This window comes from Sturnira hondurensis, unplaced genomic scaffold (genome assembly GCF_014824575.4).
Source record: "Sturnira hondurensis isolate 20B ecotype Veracruz unplaced genomic scaffold, ASM1482457v3 Scaffold0008640, whole genome shotgun sequence".
Classification (NCBI taxonomy): Eukaryota; Metazoa; Chordata; class Mammalia; order Chiroptera; family Phyllostomidae; genus Sturnira; species Sturnira hondurensis.
In genome coordinates, this window is record NW_028081271.1 from 241,343 (window position 1) to 258,682 (window position 17,340).

The 17,340-nt window shown below is 45.5% G+C and overlaps 1 protein-coding gene across 1 annotated transcript in view; it reads right to left on the bottom strand.

Annotated features, from left to right (window-relative positions):
- Nucleotides 1–13,017, bottom strand: part of GPM6A (glycoprotein M6A) — a 191,429-nt gene extending 178,412 nt beyond the window's left edge. Inside the window, exon 1 of the mRNA XM_037055110.1 lies at nucleotides 12,819–13,017. Coding sequence (XP_036911005.1) covers nucleotides 12,819–12,822 — 4 coding nt within the window. The 5' untranslated portion in view covers nucleotides 12,823–13,017. The remainder of the gene's footprint in view (nucleotides 1–12,818) is intronic.
- Nucleotides 13,018–17,340: the final 4,323 nt, after the last annotated feature.

Consider the following 17,340-nt stretch of genomic DNA (forward strand, 5'->3'; position numbering starts at 1 on the left):
GAGTTCTGGAAAATCTGTACAGATTCAACTTGCTGAAGTTCCCTTGTTGATGTTTACGTCAAAATTCATGAGCTCTGTTAATCTTCAGTTATCCCCTTGTAAGCTCCGTCTGGTGTTGGTGTGAGGGTAATGCTAACTTCATAAGATGAGCTGGGAAGTGTTTCTTCTTATTCTTTTCTATGGAAGGTTTAGCAACAGAATTGCTGTGACACATTCCTTAATCGGCAGGTCAGATGCACCAGTAAAGCCATTTGTGCCTGAAGTTTCCACGGTTGAAAACTTTACAACTATTAATGCAATGTATTCTGTATATAAGGTTACTCAGGTTACCTACTCTTCTCTCAGTCTCTCTCTCTCTCTCTCTCTCTTTCACACACAGACACACCTGCGGTTGAACTTTTCTCACTGCCAGACTGAAATATTACTTGATGTGATTGAAACATCAATGTTTCCTTTTTCCATGACATTCTTGTTCTTTGATTTTTCTCATTCCCTATTGTCATTGTTTATTTTTAATGGCTTATACATTATTTATGTATTTTTAAAGTTTATACTTTTATAATCTGGGCTACATATCTCCATGGTTTTATTTTCTCATAAAGCCACTTCAAATTTTCATATGGTCAAATTTGTCAGGCTTTTCTTGCATTATTATTATTTTTTTCTATGTTTTAAAAACCTTTCCCATGGTCATAATGATAGTCTCCAATATTTTTCTTTATAATTTTAAGATCATTTTTCACAATTATACCCTTATTAGGTCCCTCTTATTAGATCCTTCTAGAATTTGGTTTCATGTGTGGAGTTTGAGGCATTAAAACAATTCATTTTAATTCAACTGAAAAGTCTTCATTTTCTATAAGCAAATTTGTTTTCCTAACACCACTGACTGAATAGTCTTTCATTCATTAGGAAAGTTCCTCTTCTATTTTACATCCAGGATACCTGTTTTTGGTCATTTTATTGGGTTCTATTCATCTCTGGTGTATTTAGGGCTCAAATCAGTTATAATTATTGTTGCTTAAGAAATATATCTAGATATCTGAAAGGCTTAATCCACCACCACTATCCCCCCCTTTTTTCAGAATGATGTCAGTGATTTCTAGAACACTCATCACGTTTCCATATAGTTTTAGAATCAGTTTGTCAATTCCATAAAAAACTTGTTGGAACGATTTGTGGGATCACATGGAGGAGAACCGGATTCTTTCTGACAAGATTTGACATTCACTAAGCAGGTACAGCTTATCATGTATTCACATTTATACTCTGCCCTTAAAATCTCCTGTATCTTGGCACATCCAGACTTCTACAATTGTCCCCTGGAATCCCAACTACACTCGTGTCTGCGTGGTCGATGTATGGGACTGCTCTTGGGTGTCTCAGTTGACTCTATGCCAAGCGTCCTTGCCAGTCTCGTATTATTTTTCATTGTTCGCAGGATCCCTCTAGTCTAGCACATAAACAAATATCTCATCTTGATTGATGACACAAATTCGTCTCTTTCTTTCCATGTCCAATTCTTTTTCTTTCCTAATTGTACTGGTTGGGCCACCTGAGACAGGACTGAATATCACTCACCCTGAGAGAAGGCAACTTTGTCCTGTTGCTCTAGTTAAAATTTGCCTGACGAACAGGTTATGCAGACAGGTTTCATAAGCTCCGGTCTTTAAGACCAGCTGTTTTGCTGTTAGTTCTGTTTTATTCCTAATAATATTTTCTATCTATAAAAGCAATAGCTAGTCCATTTATTCCTAAAAAAAATGCATGGCTATCCTGTGCATTGGTTTTGGAGGAAAAGCACTAATTTGAAGTTTGTCTTATACTCACAAATCTAGAATTTTCTGTATGATAGACTTATGAAGAAATCAACAAAAAGTTAAGACAATCTTCCATGATTAATCTGTGTGTGCACATGTGTGTATGGAGTACTGTCTTTTGGCTCTACCCTCCATGTTAAACCAATCTACATGCATCCCCTTACTTATTCACACTCACAAAAACAGGTGATACATGGTATTATTATCTTTCCTACAAATAACAAATAAAGTAAAATAACAAGGTGTTTATATCACCTTTTTCAAAGCAGTGAATCTAGGCATTGAAAACAGTTTTTTTAATCAAAAAATACATTGAAAGTATTTTGAGTTTGCCAGGGAAGCCTGATTTGTTCGGGTTGCTTAGAAATTAATATACTGGAGAACATAAGATTCTGGTCAAGTTGATATTATAAAGCAAAGCTATACAACCATATTTCCACCATTAACCTGTCTGGGAGAGCTTTATAATTCTCCACCTCCAAAACATTCTCTATGGAGAGAGAAAATACAATTATCTGTGACTTGAAATAAAAAGAGAAAAAAATCCTTTTCCATCTACATTTTATTTAGCAGTAGAATTTAATACAAAATACAGATTACCTCCCCAAATCTTCTTTTCCCTAGAAAAATAAAGTAACTGCAGCTCTCAAGGTGATGTTGTTGACCGCAGAATGCCCTAGAACTTTGTTGAAAACCAGACTTAAGTATTGGTTGTGTTGTGTTCATAGCAACTTCACTGGACCTCTCCTTGCTGTCGCTGGGTGTGTTTCGCTTGATAACCTAAGCGATGGCAAGGTAATCATTCTGCCAAATACTCATTCTTAAATTAAAAGATTAAGTCCACTGAAAGTCTAATTATAAAAACTTGAAGAAAAAAAAAAAGGACTGCCAATAATTTCTAGCTTAGTTCAGAAATGAACATTAGAAAAGAGTGCTCCATTAAATCCATGAAGCTGTCCTTCCGTGAAAGCGTGTATTCATTTTCCCTTGGAGGGCAAACTTCTGTAGCTATATATTCAAAGAGTGAAGAGAGCTCATTGAGATGCCTAAGAGACAGTGCTCAGGGCGTGTTGCTATGGCTCCGCGGCCGGCCTGCCAGCAGCCTGCCAGCACCCACTGCAGTCTCCGAGGAGGCAAGGACCCTTGCGATCCTGAGCTTTTCTCCTGAAGATGCTGTGGTCAACACCGAAATGTGACCTAGAAGCTGTCACAGTCCTAAGGATGCAGGAGAAGAGCTTTGGCAAGTGTTAGTAAGAACGGGAAAACAACAGCCACAGAGCAGCCAGATCCCTTCAACTCCAGGGACAGTGAAGTGCAGCAACTCCGGCCAGGAGCCCCACAGCCCAAGGTGCCAGCCAGTGGACCTGCAGGCTCCACACTCCCCTTGGTTGTCTGCCAGTGATCAAAGACGATGCTTTTTCACACTAAACAGCCAATAAATAAACAATGAGCCACAGCCTCGGGACAGAAGAAGAGGGCCAGGGACAAAGAAAACAGAAGGGCTCACTCAGCTTGAGGAGGAGCAAACAGCTACTTGGCTTGAAGTGCGAATATTTCAGTTTGTTGGTGTTTGTTCTGGAGGACTCCTTCCTCTCTTTGTTCAGAATGCCCACTTGGACTGGTTGGTATTCCAAAACACAAAAAGACAGTTTTTGTCCTCATTATCTCTCCTATTTCCTTCCTTTCAGCTACATCTGTCATGAACCCTATCGCTCCCCATCGTTAGCACTGCCACTGGGTAACCATGTGACGAAACTGTTTTCTCAGTCCTTACACCAAGCCTTCCTTCACCTTGCTGCAATAATGCAGACTCTTTGGGACCAAAGGCCGAGGGAGTCAAGCACATTTGCAAAGAGTGGTTGTAACCACCGGCCGTGACCGAGTAAACAAGAAGCAAACTGGCCGTGACTGAGTAGACCAGAAATGGTAGGCTGGAATGGAAGGAAAGCAAGTGGGACAGGTTCTAAGAGCTCTGTGAGGGTGATGAGAAGACTCAGAGTTGGAGACGGAGCAGAGGAACCCAAGGCCAAGATGCTGTGCCTAGCAGAACCCAGCTTCGCTCACCACCAGGCACCACTCCTGTTCGGTTCTACTGCTTGGATCCCCTTGGTGCATACAATGGAAATCATGCCTTCTGGGGTCCCGCCACCGTCTTGTTGGTGGTGTGAGCAGGACCAGTTTTAATTTACATATTCAGAGGAAAGGGGGAAGGGGATGAAGCAGTGCAAAAATTTACATATTCAGAAAATCCCACTGATTGACAAAATCCAGGGGCGAGTTGGTTACAAAAGCCAAGGGCCAGGGAGAGCAGCGCAGGTGGGAATAACAGGCCGAGAGGGTTGCCATGTGGGCTGAAAACGTTCGCAAGATCTTGGAAAACAAACTAGAGAACTTGGGCCGACAGAGTGTTCTGTAAACAACAGGCAGTGAGTGGGAAGTCAGTCCATTCCAGAGGCCCATCAGAAAACCCAATGGACAAGCAGAGTGAACATTCGAGGCACACTTCTGTAGAGGGCACCCAGCTCCCGTCCAGAGGTCACGGGGGTGGGAACCAAGGGGCATGGAGGGGAGACACTTCAGACGGGGCCCTGAGCATGTGCCCCCACCTCCATGGCGGCGCCCCCGCTCTCCTGGGGCCACACCCACACCACCTCCACCCCACTGCCCCATGAAGTCACATAGGATCCAGAATCTCTGCAAAGCTCCTCATGCAGAAAACCTCCCTGAGGCCCGTGGCCTCTGTGGATCCCTCCCCTTTGGACCCACAGTTTTGGCAACTGTTTTATTTATACTAAATCTCCGTGGTCAAATCTTGCAAAGTCTCAAACAGCTTTCTGGGCTTGTGTTTTATATCCAATGAACACCTTGTTGCAGCAGAGATTAGAAGAAGGGTAGGCACAGGACCGACCCTTAAGAAATACTTATTCAGTTAAATTGATATTACAATTGATTTTTACTTTAGGTTTTTTTTAAGGTTTTATTTATTTATTTATCTTTAGAGAGGAAGGGAAGGAGAGAAGGAGAAAAATATCAATGTACGGTTGCCTCTCGTGAGTTCCCTGCTGGGAACTGGCCTGCAACCCAGGCATGTGCCCTGACTGGGAATCGAACCGTGATCCTTTGGTTCGAAGGCCCGCGCTCAATCCACTGAACTACACCAGCCAGGGATTTACTTTAAGTTTTCATTTTCTTAAATGTTTTCAGCTTTAGTGAGGTGTGACTGATGAATACAATTGTATATATTTATAGGAGGTGGTACGATCCTATGATATGTGTGTATATTTTGAAATAATAAAATTAGCACATCCATTTCCTTACATAGTTACCTTTTTCCTTTTTATGGTGAGAATGCCTACAACCTACTGTCCTGGAAAATATGAAGCCTACAACACAGCGTGCTCATTTACCGTGAATGGGGTGGAGCCCTAGCCACAGCGATTCTGTCACAGCAACGGTTTTAATATGACATAATAAGTCACATGGGTTTTCACTGGTATTTCTAAAAAACTTTTACCTCTTGTGAGATGAGAGGACACTTTACATCTCAGTTTGTTTAAACCAGGATGCATTTATCATGTTATGTAAACGAAAGTCCATTAAGGTGATTGCTGTGAAATGAATGAACCTAATTAATAACACTAATTTTTTTCTAGTGGTCTCAACTTCATCTCTGCTAAGAAACCAATTACTTACAAAGTGTGCACTTACATTAATAGCTGCGCTGACTTTTTCCTTTCTAGGGACTTGCCACTGTGAATTTACCTTCTCATACACACAGTGACTAACAAACAAAATTGCACTCTTCTCTGTAAATCTCCCTTTAGAAGGAAAGAAGGTGAAAACAGTGTCAGTGGTGGATAATCTCGTGACAGTGTTCACGTAGGTAGAACGTCTGTGTCATGAATTCCTGTCCCTGTGTGCTACTTGGTAGAAAACCTGAGGCAGGAATGCCAAAACCCCCTCAGTGTTCCACGTGTACTCTCCGTGCTCGGTTGACCTCGTAAACACTCACCAGGCACTTCAGACGGTGCTGGGCACGTATTAAACACTACAGAGGTATTTGTGACACATATAAAAACACTTTGCACACTACTGGTACATATCCCAGGCTTTGGAGAACACAAAGCTGGTCAAACCCTGGGAGTTTTTTCACGCAGGAAATATTTAAGCTAAGCAAATGTAGGCTCAAATAGTGGCTTGCATTTCCATGGAGAAACAGAAAGGCATGCCAAGGAGTAAAAACAGCATGATGAAATAGTTGCAGGGAAGAAAAGGTGAGTAGATAAAATAAATTTGGGGGCTTTTTTGTTGGTTTTGTTGTGTTGTTGGGTCGGGTATAAAAAGCATGAGAGGGCAGCAGGAAATAAAGTCAGAGAAGACGTAAAGGATGGCCTAAGGTGTGCTGGGATGGGCGTGCTGCCCACCACGTGAAATGCTTCGGGAGGAGGCTGGAAAAGGAAGGACCACTGAAGTCCAGGCAAGGGGGGGAGGGTGGAGAACTGAGGGATGGTGCTGCCCTCAGGTGTGATGAACCATGGGGACACCATGGATGTCATCAGGAAAAACAAAGAGCGGGGAGAGGCTATGGAGAGTGGGGAGATAGGACCACTCTGTCCTGGGAAGGGTGAATTTGGCTTTGAACACACTGAGGTTGCAGGACCAGAGTGTGGCTACACAGATTTGGGCGTATGTGCGGCAAATGAGACCCAACCCCACGAGGCTGCACCTTATTAGCTCTTTTCACGGGGAGAGTGTCAGGAAACTGGAGAATAGCCCACCGACTCGGGTGACTGGCCAGAGAAAGGGACCTATCGTGGTGTGATGGTGAGATGCCCCCGTGCTCCCAGGACTAGCTCTCCCCGACGTCCTTCAGAACTCAGACTGGACCAGACATCAAGGCCACCTGGTGGTAGTGATACCGGGAAAGGGTGGCCACAGCTAGCTTGCTGCGGCCAGCAGCCTGGGATGCAGGTCGACACACAGGTCCCCTCTGGGGCTCAGACCCTATGAGTGCAGATCTCAGTACTGGGGCCATGGCACCGACACATCACATATTTTCTAAGTTATTCTAATTAGAATAATAAGCTTAAGAGCTTCTAGAACAAGTTTTATAGGATGGCAAGAGATGTTTCTTCGCTATTATATATATTTTTGTATGCCTTCCCCCTTGTAGAGTAAGTAGTGCCTATTTTGACAGGTCACCTCAACAAACTAAGGAAAAACTTGTTTCAACTCCATGTCATACCACCTTCAGGATGCCACGGGCATGATTCCGGTCACACTGGTTACATGGGTCACTCCTCAGCCCTCATACAGGTGTGGGTTTTTTTGCTATGTCATGAGGACTGCACATGGAGTACAGAGCTTCACGTGACCCCGACTTCCTCATCTCTTGTCAAACAGTTGAAAATAGAATGACCTCAAATCAATGAGGCTGACACTGTCAACACTGAATTCTTTTCAGGGCCTCTAAGTTTCTAGGTCGACCCTATTCTGTCCTTGAGGTTAAGCCCAGATCATTTACCCAATTTTCTTTGTTTTTCACTCGTCTAGAAGGAAGACCTATATTTTTGCAGACATAAACGGCAACTCTGACCCTTTCTTTCCAGTTAAAAATAGTAGAATGAGATTTACATTTAAAGCCTTGTTAAACTGAATCTTACATATTTAATTTAAAAACATATCTTTCAAAAAAAGTATAGTTAACCCTAACCTTATTTTTAGTTGACACTATACCAATTCAAATTATGTATCTTGTACGACGAACACATGCTTGGAAAACAAAGCCAGCTTCTAAACAGTTCACTCCAAAAGCATTTCGTGTATTGTGATGAAGGAATAGTGGAGAAAGGATTTACACTAACTGACCCGCATTACACTTTATGGTACAAACTCAGTTCCAAGTAAATAATCAGTCATTTCAAATAGCCTTAGAAACTTCAGATCTAAATTAAAACAAGAAAAATCAGCTGATCGTATTTGACATTATTTTAGAGCAGAGTTTTCCCAGCCTTCAATGAACACATTTCCACCCAGGCATGAATTTCCACACTCGAATGTTTCGCTGTGAAATTTCAGTGTGACTGTCTAGATTTCTTCGTGTTTCTAATTAAAGATTCAGTCTTTTATCATATATGTTTCAGAAAACTTACGTCAATTTTTCAGCTGTAAACCTGCTGATGTCTATTTTGTGCTTGCATGCTTGCATGACATTTCTTTTGGGAATAAGATTAATTGGTTGGCTCCCTTAGGTCCTTCTCCTTGAACATGCATGCTACACGTCACACATCAAGAGGAGGGGTCTAATGCATCTGCCCTGGAATCTGACTGTTCTTAGTGATTTTTGTGACCTTTGAACATTGTAGCAGAAGTAATATTCTGGGACTTAAGATGTTCTAGGTCAGAAGAATCTTTGCAACATCTCTGTGGATTGCCTACACACTTGTTCTAGGAACATTCCCTCTTGGAACCCACCCACCACTTTGTAGAAGTGCAAGACACTTAGAGATGGCTCCAATGGGACTCCCAGCCGATAGCCATTGTCAACTGCCAGCCAGACGTGGGAGCCATCTGGGATGACCAGCCTGATCAAGTCTTCACGTGGCTGAATCCTCCAGCAGACACTGAACTGCAAAGGCACAATGGGCCTCAAATAAGAACTGCACAGCCGCCAGCTGGGTGCACCACGAGACACAATAAAAACAGATGTTTTAATTCACTCGTTTTGGGGAGAGCTATTATACGGCAAAGATAACCAGGACGTTAGTTTATCTCCCTCTGCTCAGGTTGAGACCACCAGACTTTTATGCTTATTTTCTACTGAAAATAACACACTGGAGACCAAAAGACCCTTAAAAATTGCCCCTGGGAGTCTAGCATTGTTAAAATGCTCCTGGTGTGCTTAATGGAAATAACTCAGCCTTATCTCTTTTACGTGTTTTTTCCTCTAATTGTTACTGAGACAAGACCTGGGCTCCATACATTTATAGAATCTTGCCCCCCCCCCGCCCGCACCATCAAACAGAAGAGGAAACAGGTCCCTGAGCCCCGCAGGACCCACCCAAAGACATAAGGGATTACCATCTGCTCTCACTTCCAGCCTTAGCTCTGTGGCCCTTGTCTGGACCTGCCTCTAGAGGGTCATGTCTTTCGTGGGAAAAGTATGAGCTCAAGACGACACCACGTCTCATTGTTCTTTGCCTAAATTAGCAAATACTTTTACAGATCCTTAACCAACTCAATATTTGCGAAAATTGAAGGAAGCAAAATATTGCTGCCAGGTTTTCTTCTCTCGTCAAACTTCGTGGACCCCTAGGATGTTACAGATCTCACATTTCGTTGCCCTGACTGGAGGCATCGTGATCTACCTGATCCCCCTTTTCCTGCCAACAGTGCTCATCCCTCCTCTCCCTGATGCCCAGCCAGCACCCCCTACTCACACCTTCAGACGGATAATCCACTACATGGATGCAGCGCTCAGTAAAGGCTGGCAACCCGCAAATCCTATTTTTCCTTCTGTTCTTCTGCTCGCATTGAATTCTCATCATACATTTCCAAGCGACCAAACATCGCTGTTTAGATGTCTAGCCATCACCACTTAATTAATGTTTCAAAAATAAAACAATTTTCAGTCCAAAGCATCCAGAAACAACCTAGTTTTTCCTTTAAATATTCTATCAAGAGCCTCACTATTTCCCCAATATTCAACGTTTCCAAACTCCAAAGAGTGTCTCATATTCTTTCTCCTCTTTACTGCTCAATTGCCTCATTTTATAGTTTTTTAATAAGAAATATCTTCCATTGACCTTTTCCTCTCCCTTCCCACGATTACCACCATTTCACTGGGACTGGCCCGGCCATAAGGTGCATTATCCAGGACTTCTGTGTCTACGGGGTCCGTCCTCTCCAGCTTTCCCCCTGTTTTAAAAACACTGCTCAATTTATCTTCCCTAAACACTAATTTCACTACAATTCTGCACTGTTCAAAAACTGTCCACGACCCCCTATTTCCTACTGTGTACATTCTAATGCTGCTTTTGAAGGTCCTTCAGAATCAAGTCCCACCCTGTCAATCCAGCTTCCTGTCTCCTGCTCTCCAAATCCACGACCTTCTTGTTTTGAGAAGGGACCCATTATTCTACCTAGAACACCTGTTCCCTCCCCAAATCCTTCACCTCCCTCCAAACTAGGTTCAATAACACTCTCTCCTTGAAACTTTCCCTAGTGACATCTGTGAGACTAAATAGTGTTTAACATCATTTTAAAAACAAAACAAAGAACAGTAAGTGATGAAGACAGAAGAGAAAAATATCCCTATCACACAACAGCCTGACATTCCACAATCAGAAAGCTTGCAGGTGAAACTGAACCTTGCAGCTGAAATGTCAACTCCTAGCAAAGAAATAGCCCTGCATTTCTGAGTATGAAATACTTCATCATATCTTTTCTGGAGAGCCAAATTTTGGGCCACAGGGGAACCCATGATGCATACTTAGGATACGCTGAGGAAAGGAAAGAAAAGCGGGAAGTGTGAGATGCCAAAAGCACAATTTGCCTACTTTGCAAATAACTTTTTTCTTTGGAGAATTAGCCTTGTGCATTATAGATATGATAACTATCAATTATTCAGAATATTTGATGAATCAGTTACTCCCTCTTCCACAATGCTAGAGTGCAGACTTCTTTTTCTGAGCACTACCTTCCTGCCTGTAAATGAGACATTTCAGGGGTCTTGAGGCCAGAAGGAGGCGGAGGCAGCTTGCTGGCACTGCAGGGCACTCTCCCAGGCTGCTCTGCCCCTGAGTGTAGCGCTTTGGCCTCCGATGCTGAACCTCACCCCCGACCACCACTTTCTAAGTAAGGAAGTTCTGGGCTTTTCACAAGTAAGTTAAAAGAGGGGGGGAAAGATGCTTTTAAGTGACCACATGTTTTCTCTCTAGTTTCCAGACGTATTTTTCTCCCTCTTTCCTGTCATCTGCTCATCGGCTCTGCCTACTTCTGGACTGTGCGTCTGGGTCACTGTCCCTGGTTCCAGCTTCAGGCTCGCCCTCTCCTTCACTGCATCCCTGTCCTTGTCTCTACTTCCCTGGCTCCTGGCTTCTCACTCGCTTCCTTTACTCACCAGCTGCCACCAACTTGAGTGCTTAGTGACCTCAATTACAATAGAAAATATGTCATGCCTTCGTGGCAGAAGCAGACAGAGAGCACATCTAGGGTATCTGTCCGATTGCAGAGAGGAGAGAGAACGCGAGATCCAGAAACCAAGCCCAGGATTATCACAGAGGCTCAGGTGGTCACTCCACCTGCTCTCCACGGTAACGCCTTCCTAGAACTTGGGACCGTGCACAAGCTATCCAAGGGCACTGACATGAAATTCAGGACCAGCGGTTTTTACTACAGTTTGGAAATGCAAGCCAGAGAAACAATTAACGTCAGAATTATGAGTGCCTTACCTTTTGACAGAGAATCTTCTCAGGCTTAAGGTTAGTTACAAGGTAAAAAATGTCATTCTTTCTAGGCATTTTATGTTGGATCCAAATATCATCGGAACACATTTAATAGAGGGAATGAACAGATTACACCACATCAGTCATTTTGGCTTTTCATTTAGGAGAGCTTCTGACCTGCAAACTTCGACTCCATCCAGAGTTTACACACCCAAATAAAAGGGGAGGGGGGAAGGCGGGAGGGGGGGGGAGGGAGGGAGGGAGACCAAGCCTGAAATACATTCTGCCACAGTTGGGAAAGTGTATTATCATTTCTTTGTAACTTGAAAACATTCCTTTGGTTTCAGAATACTTTTTAAAGACAGTCCATTCCAGACAGTATTTGCAACACTCTTTTATTCAAAGACCCTAAAAATGGATCTAAGACTCCCTGTCAGGCAAGAAGAAACTATGAATGTCGTTGTGGCCACAATTAACATTCTTAGAGAAACGTGTCCTTAGCTTCTCTCCCTCTCTCCCAAGTTGGCCAGTGTCCACAAACCCCAGCGATCGGTAGTCAAAGCATCCCCTAACCCCTGAGCCTGTGGGAACTCGGAAGTTCCAACCTGGACACGCAGGTCCCCAAAGGCCTCTTTTCCGCTGCCAGAAATCCCTCCCCACAAAAGACCAGGGAGAGGCCGGGGGAGGGGCGCAGAACGGACTTTGACGAGAAGGAATGCGGGAACTGGCCGAGAGTCAACGCCACCCCGCACTGCCTGGGGACTGCTAATCAGCAACCGGAGCAGCAGCTTGGTCCCACACTCTGGACGCCCGAACCAGCGGGGCCACGGTCTTCGAGGATTCGAGACGCGACTCTCCCTCAGCCCTCCCAGCGCTTGATCCTCCAGGGTCTCTCCAGGGACGCCCTTCCTCCTCCTCGGAGGCCCCGCTCAGACTGACTATTTCACACCCGGCCCCCACCTCCATCCACCACGTTCCCCCAGCTGCTCTGAGCTACTGCCACCCAAGTCCCAAGCAGTGGACTCTGCCCCAAAAGTCCGGCGCAGCAGACTTGCGCGCAGCAGACTTGCACGCCCCGCGCTCCCGGGACCCGGGCCAGCTCCGGCTCTGCTGCAGGAAGAATCCACTGGGCCCTGGAGTGCAGCTTGAAACCTTGGTGTAAATGTGGCCCTTGGGACAGGCACTGGAGCCCGCCCCAGGTTCCCTGCCTGGCACCCTCCCCCATGCAGACCCGGAGGAACGAAAGTTGTCCAAGTTCACACGCAGCCCGAGAGACCCGCCGCCAGAGCTTCTCTCTGCCGCATCCCCTGCAACATGGAGCCGAGGGGCCTCGGGGTCCAGAACCGCTCTCACTGTTTCTCCCGAGCAGCCCTGAGGACCCGGAGGCACCTCCCTGGGCCCTCGCCACCGCCTGGTTCCCCGGACAAGTCCGGACACAGAAGGGAGAGGCGGGAGGAATGCACGCGCTCCGGCGGCCACATCCATGGACTTTCCTGCTGTGGGACCCCTTGGAGGCGAGTCCGGGGCATCCCTAGCGGGCCCACACACTCACCCATGGCCGGAGGTCCGACTGTCTTTCCTACCCGAGCGAAAAGGGGCCGGCACGGCGTAGCGAAGTTCTCCAAGCGGCTCTCGGCTCTCGGGCTGCTGGCACTGCCGCCAGGGACAGCCTCGCCCCTCCCAGCAGAGCGGTCCGGGGTTCCTGCACCCCTCCCTCTCCCACCTGCCTCCTCTGGCTGCGGGCCAGTGGGCCCCCCTCCTCCGTGGCTCTCCTTCCCCCACCTTGCCCCTTTCACTTTCAGGCTAGCCACGTGCAAAGGCCTGCACCTTAAACACTTCAACCACACTTTGCACACATAGTCTCAGCGCCCCGTGAACAGCCGGGCAGCCAGATAATAACCCTTCGCGTGGAGACCGGGGCGAGAGTACTCCCTCAAGGCGCTTGAGCTGGTCTGGCCAACCGATCTTCTATTCCCCCAAATCTCCTCGTATGCAGACCACTTCTTCCTTAACAACAACGTCAATAAAGACAAGAGAAAAAGAAAATTTCTTCATTTAATTTATACCGTACCTCTCTTCCTTCTTCCATGCCAAATATATTTTTCTGTAACCTGGCAAGTCCTAAAAGGTGCACGCACACACGTGCGCAGAGGCAGAAGTCACTTGGAAAACAGACGATGCTCCAAGAGTCGATCCCTGGCCTGCACTGCTGAAAGAGCCTTGGGCTTGTCAGTGGGGGGGAGGGGTCCTGGTCCCTGGCCGACTACAGAGACACTGGGCCTCAGTTTCCTCATTTGTCAAAGGGAGCATCTGGAAAAAGGGATCTCCAAGGTCCCTTCAAGCTAAATATAATGATATAATTCCGTGGGTTACTGGCCTAGTTCTTTTAGGATTCACGCCGGAGAGGTTATTTCGGTCCGTCAGTCCCCACAGTGCCAGGCTTCCTTCTCAGGCACAGCGCACCCTCAGAAGTGCACGGTGCTGGGCCAAGAGCAAGTGGGACCATTGAACAATGTGGACGCGGTTGCCCACCTCGAAGAACATGGCCATGCTGTGGAGAAGGCACGATGGGAAAATAATTAAGACTACACTGGGCGGAAACACATGAATAAATGTAGAGCGCATCATTCAAGTGTGGCAGAAACGTTTACATGGCCATTTCTCTCCTAATGGAAGAGGAGCCCCCCTCGAAGGGTGGTGGTAAATGCATTTCACTTCAATGGGAAGAGGAAGTTATTCTCGTGGGAGGGGAGAGGAAGTAGTCGGGAAAGTGAAAAGTGTTGAGCGCACCGTTCAGAAACACATCACCGCTCTGCAAACTGACCAGTGTGGACAGTCAGGGCCGCCACAGGCAGACCTTCCATGTGGGCTCCCCAAGGACCAGTGACGGAAGTTTGGGGGTTAACTGAGAAGCACAGTTAACTGAGAAGTTTGGGCCACCAGACACAACTCACCATGTGCTTCCTGAGGGTCTATTTCAGGATGTTTTAAGTCTAAAAATTACATGATTCTGAAATATGAAATAATGATAACATGAAGTAAGTGCAACTTACTGTCAGGCATTGTTCTAAGGGCTTCATATTAACCCATATAATTGTCCTCACAACTATATGAGGGAAACGCAGTTAATCCCACTTTACAAACGTGGACACTGAGCCACAAAGGACCACTTCACTTGCCCATACTGCGCAGGTAATAACTGGGCAGGTGAGAGTCACACCCCAGAAGTGCTCCAGGACCCAGGGCATGTACTGGTGCCACGCTGTTTCCTGGGACCTGTGGGTTGTCACGTACTTTAGGAAGGCGGTGCTGTTTTTCAACAGTGACTATAATTCACAAGTATTTTAGACATTCCCAGTGACTTACAAGAACAGTTTTGGAAAACACTAAACATAACTGATTACCTACTTTCATCTAATAATCAAAACCATGATGGCCCTGGCTGGTGTAGCTCAGTGGATTGAGCATGGGCTGCGAAGCAAAGGGTTACTGGTTCGATTCCCAGTCAGGGCACATGCCTGGGTTGTAGGCCAGGTTCCCAGTAGGGGGCACATGAGAGGCAACCACACATTGATGTTTCTCTCCCACTCTTTCTCCTTCCCGACCCCTCTCTCTAAAAATAAATAAATAAATAAATAAATATTTTAAAAAAACATGATGATGTCTCTCTTTTGGCTGGTTATGAGGGAGTCTATCACAATTTTGATGTCTAAGAAATCCATCTTATAGTGCCCATATAAACAGTCATCAATATCTTGGATCTTAGGTACCGAGAAGCCATTATCTCACTTACAATTGAATAAATTACATCATTTTACATGGGAACTTAATAAAAATGGCAATTAATTTATGGTGCCAATTAATTTATTTTATTCATAATGCCAGTTCTCTAGTATTCCACTTCTCATCCCTGTCACCTAATTGTCCATCAAGCCCTAAGATTCTGCTTCAAACTGTCCCCCCATAGATCCCTTATCACCAGAGACACTACCTGGGCCACCTCTGCACAAATCCTGTAGGGATATGACTAGCAATTCTTTTTTTAGAATATGGAGATTCTTATCAATCATTGGACCCCAAATTGAGGCTTTAGCTAAAGTCTGAGATGAGTGGAAAAGTTTCATTACACGTTCCGTTGCAAACTGAGAGGGTTTGATCTAGGTACAGAGTGACCGCAGGTCAGTGGCTGAGCTTTCCATGGCTTGGTCAGATGTCATTCCCCATCACCAATAGTCTGAGTCATTTAGGGGGGGGACACAGAATGAGAAGAGAATACCAGCAGTGGGGAGTCAGGCCACAAAAGCATTAATAACTGTGGGCAAGAGAAGCCCACGAAAAGGGGTGCACGAGAATACTTGTAGGCTAAAGGAAAAGCCAGAGAAAGTCCCGTGAGGACAATTTCAAGAAGAGTGGCATTTCCAGCTGTAGCTATCCAGGACAGAGCAGATACGAGGATCACTGATAAGTTTCCTGCGGATGGGGCAGCTCTGAGATCACTGGTGAACCATGAGTGTGGCATTGACCCCTTGGGGTTCCCCGGGTAAAATCTGAAACTGTCCTGCACAGGGCAAGGGGAGTGGGAAGACCTCAGAAAGTGGCCACCCACTCCTGACTGGGACGTGGCAAGTTTAATAACCCAGAAATTTATCTCTGAGGCTTGTCTTGGATGCCACAAGATGAATAGGTCTGGGGGTTCAGTCACATGTACCGTCTAGGTGGTCACAACATGTTGCTCACACCCCAGGCATGTGACTTCTCAAAGCTTTACCTGGGCCTTAAGCATGCCCTGCCCATTGCTCTGTGCATCCAGGTGAACACACCTTTGCAGCGCCTCCTTTCAGACCTCTCAGAAGTGAAACCACCCTCAGAGAGCACATGACCCTGTCAACTGTCCTGTAGTCAACGCCCACCTGCAGGTAATCTTCCTTCCTGAATTCAAATGGACTGAGCTGAACTGCACATGTACGATACAGGAGAGGGGAGATGGTTCTGATTAATGCATCCACTCCAGGCAGACCTGCAGGCTCTGAACCCACCTCTCCAGCCTTCCTGTTAATTCTCCATGACCTCCTCTAGACACACCAGGCTCTCCACTCTCCACAGCACACCCTCACCTCTTCTGTTCTCAAACCATGAGACCCAGCTCCACTGCACCTGAAAGGGGTGATGGGCCAGGAGACAGACCTAGTGACACCTGATGGTTCTGGCTAGTGACAACTTGTTTCCCACCCAACTGTCCCATCTTTCTGAACGCCGACCCTACTCAACACTAACAGCTGATTTTCTCTCCTGGGGGTGAATTTCACTGTCTTCTGTTGCTGTCCTCCTATGACACAATGACAAAATATGGGACACCTTGTGTGATGAGGTTCCATAGTGCATTGCACACAAGCACATGCCTGCCTCATGTGTGTAAGCATGACCAACACCATTTTTCAATGTCCCATAAAAATGCTTAAGAAATCACAGAGACCCTTTAGATAATAGAAGCAAAAGTGTGAAAGGCAGACTTGAGAATGATTTGTGTGAGAAGAACTATAGATCTTTGAATATCAAATAAGCTCACTTAACAACGTACCATTCTGTATGCCCCAAAGGATATGGGGGGAAGTTAAGAAACTTTACTTTCAATCTATTGTGAAATGTGATCCAATTACCAAAAGCAAATGAAATGCGATTTTTTCCCCCACAAGTAAATCCATTTTTGATGCTGTTCACTGTACTTTAAATGGTGTAAAATATAGATGATTTGATAATTCCAGAAAGAAATGTTTGGTGACTTTCAAAAATTCAAAACATACTTGTGGTAGGAGAAAGGAGTTGGGGACATCAGAAACACAATAACTAAAATGCAATTCAAACAAGATCTACATTTAAAGGAGAAGAGCCAGACATTCATGAGCTGCCCTGAACTTAATGTCCCTACCACAAACCAGACAACGAGGAGGGTCACCCCATGTGCGGCTGCGGTGCCAGCTTCGAAGGCCAGTTTAAGCCACATCACCTCAGTCCCACTTCGTACACTTCCTGTAATAAAGATAAGTGCTTTCACGTTTCTTTACTCATTTGCTTCT